A 12,044-nucleotide genomic window follows, 5' to 3' on the forward strand; every position below is an offset into this window, starting at 1 on the left:
AAACTACGAATGTATCGGCTTACAAATTTACGAATTAATCTACAATCCAGATACTTCTTTGATGTCTAAAGACCCGACCACGCCTGCTTTTTTAAATTATGTTATCTCCAATACTACTGAACCGATTTCCATTAAATTTGCAGCTGAAGGTTTGCCGTTGTTACATATATTTTATGAACTTCGGAGGAGGTGAGGTACCTTCCCCTCGCCTTTCGTTTAAAAGCTATATTTATAAGCCAAATTTATGACTATATCGGTTTCAGCATAAATTTTGAGGGACAATGGGGTTGTGTGTACACTAGGTACATATTTGGAGCCAAAATACCGGACCACGTCCACATTTTTAAATAAGTTAAATCTTGAAACCTGATGCCCACGCCCACTCTTTTCAATACATTATTTTTCCAAAACTACTAAACCTAATTTCATGCAATTTTCAGAAAATGTTCAGGAACGTCCCGTGGTCCAAAATGCTATATATTTGAAGACGAATATTGGGGGCGTATTGTTTTATAATCGGGTTGCAAATTAATTTTCGAGACAACGGTCCTTGTGCCCCCGATCAAGAAAAACGATATATTTACAAATTTCCTTAAATGGTGAGGTTCAACGGTCCTTCGGCCATGAAAAACTAAAACATATAAGTCTCAAGAATAAGAATTCGACTTAACCATTTTTCAACTTTTATAATTAGATCGCTTTAGGATTAAGAAAGGGGACATGGACGATCATAAATCCTAAACAGCATCAATGGACGAAAAAATCCGAAAAAGTCCGTAAGAGAAAAGAAAGTTAAATTAAAATCCTCCTCGGTTTGACAATGGACCGAAAAAGTGAGGCAGAAAATACCTATTTTTAAAGTGTCAAGCTTAAAGTCCATAATAAGTTATCATTAAAACTCATTACGACGGGCTAGCAACGCGGACAAGGCTATGCTAGTCTTATATTAAGATCGAAGATGGTACATATCGGTCCACTCCTTCAGGTACCTGCTCCACTAAAGTTAAAAAATTTTCGCTACACGCTACATCTCAAACAGGATTTAAGTTCGAAAATGGAGCGTTCATGGAACGTTCAAAATTTTTGTTTAGGTGTAGTTAAAGGTCTCTTCGAGGATTCTTTGGCGATTTTCGCCAACCCAAGTTGTGTTCTTGTAATATATAAAGGATTATGGATTTTTTTCGTGTAGATTGTATTGATTGGGTCTCTCAAACGTCCCTACAAACGCCGAAAAAAGTAACGCTGGAAACTTCTAAAACTCAGTTAGTAAAATACCAAAATTAAGGATCTTATTATAGACCATTTAGGTCCACCATCGACCATTGATCGATCTGTGCAAAGATGAAATTCTCAATTTCTGGCCTAAGGTCTGCCTCAAAAATCCACGAACGCTGTGATTGATTTGTGGGTAAACTTTCGAAGAATTATAATGAAGATTAACTCTTGAATTCCTGTTTTCGGAACATATCTATATCATCATAAAAAAGTTTTGCGATATTCTTTAGAAATAAATTATGTAGAGAAAAATTGTGTCTGCTTCAAAAATAGAATTTAACTTAAAATCAGTATATTTGATAGATGCCAGCAGTAGTAGCAGATTTGTTTTGAGATAAACAGCCTATAATGCATTAGTTTCTTTTTTTTGTGTCATATTTGTTTTACATTATTCTATTTTCAAAACGGAATAAATACACTTTTATTTATTTATTTATTTATTTATTTATTTTTTGTGAATTAAGGCTTTTTGGCCTTTTTTAATTAAAGCTTTTAAGGGCTTATCTGCTGTGCTTATAGCATTTTGAGCGAAAAAGCAGTGTGAGAAAAAAATGGGGTTACTGAGCTAATTAGGATCAATTTGGCAGAGTGAACTTTTAAAGTATGTAATTAATTTTTGTTTACATCAATTATTTCCAATAAATTTTGGTTTGATGGTTGGTTTCAATTAATTTGAATGGTCACAATAATGGATGTTCTAATCAATTAACACAATTGACCCTATCACATGATAAGCCAACGAATGCACTCAATGAAAAGTCCATTAACTTACCATGGTCTAGGGCCAATTGATAATATATGACAATATTATTTGATCTTTAGCTCACAATGCTATGACCTATAGAAATGCATCACAAGAATACAAGTTTAAACTTAGGTAAAATTATTTCAGAACCTAAATGAAATTTTATATGTTCCCATAAACATTCCCGAAGGTACAAGGGAGACTTCTCTCTCTCTCTCATTCTCTTGTATTCAAATATAGTTAAATCCTCAAGGTTTGCTTTAATTTATTTTCTACCTTTAGTAACTTGAAGTTAATTAGCCCTGCTGGTGCTAGATACCTCTATGAATTTGAAAGTGATTGTTAAAGTACATATTTACAAATTAATGTTGAGAGACGAAAATGGTTTTCTGTAATAGACAATCTCTTATTATATCATAATGACTGCATTTAGGTTTGTAGGCAAACAAACTCAACATTTTAAATGGGAAATACCAAAATACCTGTTAATTAGATGCATAAATATGTAGCCATGTATATTTATACATACATTTCCATGTCGTTGAATACACACTATATTTGAGTAATCTTCATGCTTTTCGGGCCTTCATGTTTATCTTTAGATGTGACTTGCCCTAATGTATGAAAGGAGAATTAATAACTCAAAAAAACAAAAGGGAAGTTATCTCATTATAAGATATGGGCGTTATGTTTAAAACCAACACACGTATCCTAAGCTTTGAGATCAGATGCAATAAAATTATGCAATTTTTCGCAACTAACAATCCCTATAGCCCAAGAAGACAAAGTCTCAAACATACAAATAATAATTTCTCATATCCCAGTATCATATTTTGATGAGTTTTTTTTTTTTTTTTTTTTTTTTTTTTGAGAAAATTTCCTATTTCATTTCATAGTATTTTCTTACAAATACTAATTCATTAAAAGTTCATTCATTCCCTTACTGGAAATAATTTTTGAGAAAAAAGGTCACGATCACGGTATCATATTTTGATGAGTTTTTTTATACCCTCAGCATTTATGTTAACGTGGGTATATACACTAGGGGTATAACCAAAAAAATACCACCCCAGCACCATGTGCAGAATATTGTCCTGATAACGAAAACACGTTTTTTAAGTCGATTCGGTGAAAAAAGTTTCCGCACCGACTGCAATTACTAAATACATACATATGTTCCCCCAACATCCCCGAAGGGACAAGGGAGACTTCTCTCATATCAATGAGTGCACGCCGATTCATATTGGCTCCATGATATGGGACCTACTTTTTATCGCCGAGTCCGAACTGCGTGTCTAAGACACCACTTTTGTAGAGAAGTTTTACATGGCTGAAATACTCAGGAAATGTCGCCAACATTACTGAGAGGAATTTTGTCACCGTTGTAAATTTGATGTTGCTTGGCCTGGGATTCGAACCGCAGACCTTCTGAGTGCAAGGCGGACGTGCTAGCCATTGCACCACGGTGGTCCTTTTGATATTTTTTATATTTAAAAATTTAAATTCGCTTCGTTTGAATAAATATTTATAGAAAACAAATAAGATTCTCACCAGCAAAGTCATTAAAAATAGTCTGTAACTTTCGCGAATTCGTTGCAAATGACCACATATTCTCTTGTCCGATTTAAAAAGAGTTTATAAAGAAAAACAAGAAATTGCAATATTGTCAAAGATGCATTAAATGCTCCGAAATGTCGAGATTTGATAACAAATTGGTCCAGAATGGTTTGATATTGATTTTAAATTAGATTAAAACTATTTACACGTTTTTAAGAAAAGCGTATATGTCATTATAACAAATAAAATTAAATAATGCATTACTGAATTTCAATGCATTTGGTGCGGAAACTTTTTTCGCGATAGAGAAAAAGGACACCGTATTTCATAATAGTTTTTCATGCTCTACACGCCTATGCGTTTTAACCCTAATATACACCTTTATACGGGCAAAATGTGCCTCATCGAAATAATGGTTTTAGACCCCAAGTATGTTTGGACGAAATGTGTTTCAGACAATTTGGAGTCGATTGAGCAATGTCCGTCCGTCTGGCTGGCTGGCTGGCTAGAGCGCACGATAACTCTTGAACAGATCAACCGATTCGGTACAAAATTTTGCTTTCGTAATATTTCATCCAAACATAGTTTAAGTTCGAAGATGGGTTATATCGGTCCATTCCTTCCGGTACATCTCCCACAAAAGTTCGGAAATGTTCGGAAAATTTGTGCGCACGATAACTCTTGAAGGAAGTAACCGATTTGGTCCATACTTTGTACATATAGCGTAAACTTTCTACCAGAGTAATATGAGGTTCCAATATTGTCTCAATAGGTCCACTCCTTCGGGTACCAGCCACACAAAATTTCGGAGAAGTTCAGTTTAGGGCCATCTCTCGAATCGCTTTGATTTTTGTTTTAACAACTTGTATTCACTGCCCTCTATACGACGGTACAAATTTCATCAAGGGCAAGTCCGTACTTCCTGAGAAAATAGCTCGAAAGTTGCAAAAAACCCCTATGACACCGTGTGAGTTGGTTGGAGCGCAAGATAACTCTTGAACGGATCTGCCGATTCGGTCCAAAATATGGCCTTAGTAATATTTTGTCCAAACATAGTTTAAGTTTGAAGATAAGCCATATCGGTCCACTCCTTCAGGTACCTCCCCCACAAAAGTTTAGAAATGTTCTGAAAAATTGTTCGTACTGTAACTCTTGAAGGGAATGGCCGAATTGGTCTACACTTTACACATCCTAATATATCTACCAGATATAGATCAGGTTCAAATATGGACTATATTTGTCAACTCCACCCGGTGCCTTCCACACAAAATTTCGGATAAGTTCACTTTAAGACCTGCCCTCGAATCACTTTGATTTTTGTTGAAGCAACTTGCATTCGCTGCCTCAATTACGATGGTAAAAGTTTTTTTAGGGGCAAGTCCATACTTCTTGAGCAAACAGCCCGAATAGTGTAAAAACCCCCTATGGCACCATATGTTGTGGCTGGAGATCCACTTCCATAACGGTCAATGTCGATCCATTCCTTTTAGTATATCCTCCGCAAAACTTTTGATCTTTAATCCTAATCAAAATTTTTGTCGGTTCAAACGCCCAAAAGTTTTAAAACCACCTAAATACATATGTATTTTGGGAAAAAATTGTTTCAATATACACAAGCTGAGGGTATATCTCTGTCGGCAAAGCCGACTGATACTTTTTTACTTGTTGAAATACGTGTTGTAAAAGATATGATGCAAAATACCGCTGAAACAACACGAAGTAAGCATTTTAGAGTTTCAGAATGTTCTAAAGAATTGTTGAGAACTTTATTTGGAAGATTTTTGCAAATGGTTGCAACATTTGCCAATTTTCCTTGCGGCAACTGTTAGTTTGTTGGAGAGAGAGGTGAGGCATATGACACCCCTTTGCCTCTCAATACCATCTCTCACCGACAAACTGACAATAGCGGCAAGGAAAATTTCCAAATCTAAATATGGACATATTGACCAGAATTTCAGCAATTATATACAATTTTCTATACAGTCGGACCTCAATTATCCGTGATGGTCGGAATCGGAGGTATTACGGATAATCGATTTTCCCGGATAATGGAGGCAATGCTTTTATGCAGATTTTAAACATATTTTGAAGTGAAAATGGCATAGTATCGTACAATAATACGAAAATCTGCAATTTTTTTTAAGTTTGTTACGGCAATCCACCAAAATTTTAAAAGATACTTAATATCATCAACATCAGAGTCATCTGAATTGACTTTGTCCCATGGTTTTTGTGATACCATAAATACACAAATTGTGTAATACGGGAGAATTTCCAGTTTTTCTTTGTTTACCTTTAGTTTTCTTAATCAAATTAATTGGAAATTGTTCTTTTAATGCCGGGTAATGACGTTTATAACGAAAAATAGAGGAAATGGAACAAAGTCCAACATTTCTTTTCTATCACGGATAATGGAGGTTCCCGGAAAATCGAGGTTCAACTGTATTTTATAGATTTTGATGCCCTAGATGGAGTTTTTCTTATGTGTGTGTTTTTTTAAAGATAATTTCTACTAGTTTAGGGCTACAATATTGCTGTAGACAGCAAGGCCAAATTCCTTTTCGTTTCTGAGATAAAAGCCTGATAAATGCAAAAAAGTGTAGATTTAGCCCGGTTTAGATGAGGCCATAAAATCCGAACTGGATCTGACAGGACAAAACCCTACTAGGGTTTTTGAAGTCTAAATATGTACTTTCAAATAATGCATACTAGAAGTTGTTTGCATTTTCAGTGTTGCATAGTGTAATATTTTGATTTAGTACGATTACATTTTAAGGGAAAGGGGACCAAAGAGAACCCTTTCGTGTCCCCCATGAGGGCTAATGATATGAAAAATGAAATCAGCGACCCCAAAAAACATAAGTACCCAAAGGTCAAAAGCCATTAATTTTTAGAGTTTTGGCCAGGTTTTTCGGGAAATTGTGCCATGTAGAATGATAAAGGTAGATCAAAACAAGTAAAAAATTATCATTCGGCTTTGCCGACAGAGATATACTCTCAGCCTATGTGAATTTAAATTTTCTTTCATATTTTGGGGGTCATATCTTTTCGAAAGATATCGCCCCCACTACTCATTTGGACCAGTATGCCTGGAAGCATGGGCTTGTCCATGGAAAACATAATATCACTGAAGTTAAACTAAATTTTGAGAAAATATTATGAGATCCAAAGTTTGGACCAAGTTGGTTGTCCCATTCCCTTTAGAAAGGAAGTGTTGGTAGGGTACATTTACATTTGTTTGGTTAATAAATTATTAGAAAATATTAGGTTTATTTTTTTTTGTGGAATAAATACAAATAAAATATAATTAAATATAAATGAATATTTATCTTCTATTTATTGGGACTATAATGACATTATTTAAATGTCATAAAGAATTGAGTAATAGCCTAAGCAAAACGCTCCTATCTAATTTTTAAAATCTTGAAAATTTGTAAAAGTGTTGCTATGGGTCATAGAGGTATATTTTTGACGATTTGAACTTTAAGGGTACGAAGAGTATTAAAATTGTTCCATTTGTATTGTGAAAACAAGTGGAACCATAATTACAAAATATTCTTATACATATTGTCCGACGTTTTGCATGTATTCCAATTGGTAATTAGAATTATTTTCAAGAAGAACAATTGGTAACAATTTATTTTAAGTTTAATACTAATACACTAATATAATAAAATATCTTGTCGTTTTATGATTTCAGAATAAAAATAAATTCTAAATCACTATAAGAATTACATTTTTGTGTTTTTCCAAATTATGAATTGCCGTTGATGTACTCAAGGACTGATACCTAGCGATGAATTCAACATCCGTTCTTTGGGTCTGCTCTATTTTTACAGTTTATTGTATAGCTATAGTTTGAAATTCAGAAAATCATCGAAAAGAAGGTAGAAGCAAGGCACATTTATAGGAGGTAGAAGTGACAATTAGCTGTATAAAGTCAGTGCATTGTCCCAATTTGAACTTCTATATCTCAAAAATGGTAAAACCTACGAAAATGTCATAAAGGCCAACCTTGTAGAGAATTTCCACTTCTACAACACTTTTCTTAGTCCCATTTCAATAGGACTTGCGGTTTCCAAGCAGAATCATGAAAACCAAAAAAACTCTAAACATGTGAACTTTGACCCCGATTTATTTAATTTTTCTCATCTATGAATTTTTTAGTTTCAAAATCCGCAAAAACTTCCCAGGTGTAAGCACCTATCATTTAATGTTAGTTCAGGCTCGCCGTGTACATTTTCCAACCATCCTGGATGTTCCAGTGTAGACCAAGATGAAGATTTTTACGTCACGGGCGAATTAAATTGCCATGGACTTGCCTAAGTAAGAAAACAATTATATCGCTGTAAACAGTACCACAGAGAGTAACTTATGCGAAAAATTTGAACTTTTGTGAGGGAGGTACCAGAAGGAACTTAATTTAAGTTTGTGAGAACCAATGTGGACCAATGATTCTCGATCCTTATAGCGCCCATCGGCACTTTTTGGATCTCCGTAGGATGTACTTGCCCATGAAAATAATAATATCGCTGAAACAATACCACAAGGAGGACATTCGATACTGCACTTAAGCAAAACTTATTATTTTTTTTTGAGGGACGTACTTTTGTGATATATACCTATTGTAGTTTAGGAAGAAATTTCCCGAGGTACAAAATTTCAGCCAAATCGGATAAATCGTTCAGTAAATTTAATTGGTGCCGGAAGGGGTTTTTTAGAGCTGTTGAGCCATTACCTCTAAAAGTAAGGACTTGCCCCGAAAAAAGATGTATCGTGTAATAGGTACAATCTTCTAAAAAAATTCAAAGGAATCCAAGAGGTGGTCTTAAACTGCACTTTTGTAAAATTTTGTGTGGAAGGTACACGAAGGAGTGGACCGAAATAGTCCATATTCAAGCCTTATTTATATCTAGAAAGTTATCGTGCGATACATTTTAGCGACACATGTTGAACTTTTGTGGGGGGTGATACAAGAGATTTTTTGCTGGAGATTTGACCTATCACAGCACCCTCGTCTGGTGCTTCTCAGCCATTCTGCAACCACTTTCTGCAAAAAGGTATGCACACCACTGATTATTCCTTTGGAAAATAGGTAATGCCGTAAAAGGTACTATGCACCCTGCAGCAACATATAATTCGGTTGGAAAATGTGACCACATTGAATGCTGCATCAAACTGTGGTTCTATGTTGAAAATGTCGTACAAGGGTCGAATATTTGAAAACAACTTGAAATATCAAGCCCGAGCATTCGCCAGATGTTTATCATATGACGCTAACAACCTCTGAAACTTTGTTTGTTAGAGGTTGGTGCAAAAAGGTAGAAATTGAAATTGACCGTCTAATCTGCCCACGAATTTAAACTGAGCAATATACATAAAAGAACACATCTTGTTCACCTTTGACGAACATGATTGGTCGAACAAAGGAAGTCTCGAACAATAGTCGAACTGTTATCAACCGTGTCACAAGGAAGTGTAAACTGCAAAATAAACGAGTCTCCAAAAGCCTGAAGCATTCGGTGCAACCTTTAACCTTCACCGAATCCCTCCTAATCGCAAATCTCTCAAAAATTACTTTAGTATTTTCACTTAATCCGACAGGAGAGTATTATGTCATTTTACACAATTTCCACTGTCACGAACTTAATCTGTGGTAGAACGTTGGTCTTAAAACCGCTTACACAAAAAATGTAGGTAAGAAAAAAGCAAGTTTTACACGAACGCTTACCCTGATCCTAGTGTATCGCTGTATATGACACTCCGAGCTGACCAGCTGAAACGGAATTTAATACCACAAAGCTAATATAATACCCTCTGCTTCAAGAATATTACATGTCGACACCAAAAGGTATCCAGATTATTCAACTTTCCCTCACTATACTTTGCAAAAAGCATCGTTCAATAGGAAACTCGAAGAGTAAGTTCAGACAAAAATCAGATATGTCAGCCATTTGATATTTGATTTGGTGGGATTTTTTGACACTACTCAGCCTTACAACTACGACTTAAAATAATGATTTTAATGGTTAAGACCATTTCCGTCCTAGACAAATTGGAGTAGATTTAGTCGTGTCCTTTGTACATAATAGTATTGAGTCCAAGTTTAGATCCACTTCTAAGAAACGTTATATCGGTCCACTATTTCTGTTAACCTCCCCCACTAAATTTCCAAATTTTTACAGTTTACAACGATATAATTATGTATTTCCAAGTGGAACGCTACAGCCGTTACCTAAAATAACTAACACCTACTTCACATAATTTCGTAAATTTTTGAGAAAAGGTTCCCAAGTAAAGCTCCTAAAAACCCCACAAACCAAATCCTTGATGCTATTTTATAGATTTTTAGGTAAAACAATTTTTATTCGAGTAGCCGGTCACGAGCATCGCTGGAAGTCAGACATTTGCAATAGACGACAGGTTCGTGGTGGCCTCAATGATTTCAGAAAAATTCGCAACCAGGTCCCCAAATTAAAAATATATAAGTTAACAACTAATACTGTTAGTATCTTTCTGGGTCGGGTAAATGTCATTAGTTGAATAATCACTTCGTTTTGTTATCACATACTGAGGGCAGCATATTTCTGACAAAAAAATCAACTGACACTTTTTTCTGTTGTGTTTTGTTTGAACTCTATGCTATTGTTGTGCCCTATTGTAAAATAATTTTTAATTAGTTTGTCACTTTCACTTCTAAAATATTATAAACAAATTACAGAACACTTTGTTTTATAGAATTTTCACAAAATAATTTATCGCTACTTGCATAATTCAAAGTCAAACACCATGAACGACAGACACTAATTTTGTCACAGTTTTTTTTTGTAATTTCGGTTTAATTTATTAACTCCAATTATGCTCAACTTTCTATGAATTTAAACTCATTCACAGTTTTACATCCATGTTAAACGTTATTTTAAATATATTTTTTTTCTTTTGATAATTGTTTGTGTTTTATATTTTTGAAACTCTTCTTACCGTTATCAATGACGCATCTTCAAGTACATCCGATTTAAGGTTACGACCGCCACCGGCCAAGTTGCCATTGCTCGATAGTAGAACACTGTTCAAAAGATTCTTAAAACTCAACGATGTGTAGCTGCTAAAGGGCGAAAGTATGGTAAAAGCCATTGAACTTCCGAATAGCTGTAAGACCAGTAACGCATACAAGATAATGGCAATTGGCCAAAGGCCGCCACTACGACCAGCATGGCTAGCACGACGACCACGACCACAGCCAAATAGACGATATATAATTTCACTTTTTTTCAATGATTTTCCAGAGCAACGGCAATGTTGGCGGCCATTGATGATAGTTGTTGTAGTAGTGGTTGTCGTGTTGAGGTTTTTCATCATCGTTGTTAGTTTTTCCGTTTATTTTTTAACGACTTTTCTTTCTTCACCTCTTTCTTTGTGTAAACTTTTTTTCCTCTATTTCTTTACAAAAACACAAACTTTTCTTTTAACGGCAAGAAAAACTATGAAGTGGTTAAACGACAACAATCTTGCAAACAAAAAACAAAAACCGACACAACAAACGGCACAATATCTACGTTACTCGATTAGATATTTCATGAAACAATATTCGTTATAAAATGAAACAGCTTTAATAATTTTTCATATAACAAATTTATGCCTTTTGGTTAAAAATTCACTTGGAAAAATATCTTTGATCTATAAAATTGTGTTTCGAAATTTTCTTGTTTTTCAAATTTAAATTTAGTAACGGTCAATGAGGGATTGATTTCTTTGTTTTCATCAGATCTTTGCAGAAGTTTTGGCTTCACTATTTTGTTTTCATTTCATTTTCCTTAAAACATATTTTAAAATTTTCATTTATTTTGTTTTCGATATCTTTCACAACGTTTTGCGAACGTTTGTTTCAGATGTTTGCTTGTTTTATTTTTATCCGCTTTGAAAAATCCACCGTTTGCTATTACGACTGCTCTTCATGAGCTCTCAGCGTTGACTGTTATTTCTTGGCGATCGTGTTTAAGCCAAGCTTTGGTTTTATTTACACCTGTTTTGTTTTTGTTTAGATTTTGTGGTTTGTCAAACAACCAACACAGCCAACGATGCTTTACAATGGGGAGCGCAAAAGATCTCCACAACATGTTGGGGCCAACTGCATGTAGTTCGCATCATACCGAAATTTGGTTTGAAACAACAAAACATGAATAATTGAAAAAAAAAAATGTTGCAATGCGGCGGTTCGATTTTGGGTATTCTGACGATCTGAATGCAATAACTAGTTTTGTTGGTTTGTTTGGTGTTGCTTATGTGATTTCCGGTTTTCCATACTTCTTAATATGGAGTAACACTGACTGCTATGTGTTAATGCAGCGGACACTGACCTTGACCTCATTTCTTAAATTTTTTGGGGACAAGAAATGATGCTAATGGAATATTTTGGAAGGAAAGTATAAAGAACATAAACTGTGTAGGATATTTGAGTTATTATGCG

General features: G+C 34.7%; 1 protein-coding gene across 1 annotated transcript in view; it reads right to left on the reverse strand.

Moving 5' to 3' along the window:
- Positions 1 to 11,593, reverse strand: part of LOC141395153 (lipase 3-like) — a 138,458-nt gene extending 126,865 nt beyond the window's left edge. Inside the window, exon 1 of the mRNA XM_073970639.1 lies at positions 10,559 to 11,593. Within this exon, the coding sequence (XP_073826740.1) occupies positions 10,559 to 10,936 (378 nt within the window). The 5' untranslated portion in view covers positions 10,937 to 11,593. The remainder of the gene's footprint in view (positions 1 to 10,558) is intronic.
- Positions 11,594 to 12,044: the final 451 nt, after the last annotated feature.

This window comes from Musca autumnalis, unplaced genomic scaffold (assembly GCF_047663935.1).
Source record: "Musca autumnalis isolate F117 unplaced genomic scaffold, ASM4766393v1 scaffold_2, whole genome shotgun sequence".
Lineage (NCBI taxonomy): Eukaryota > Metazoa > Arthropoda > Insecta > Diptera > Muscidae > Musca > Musca autumnalis.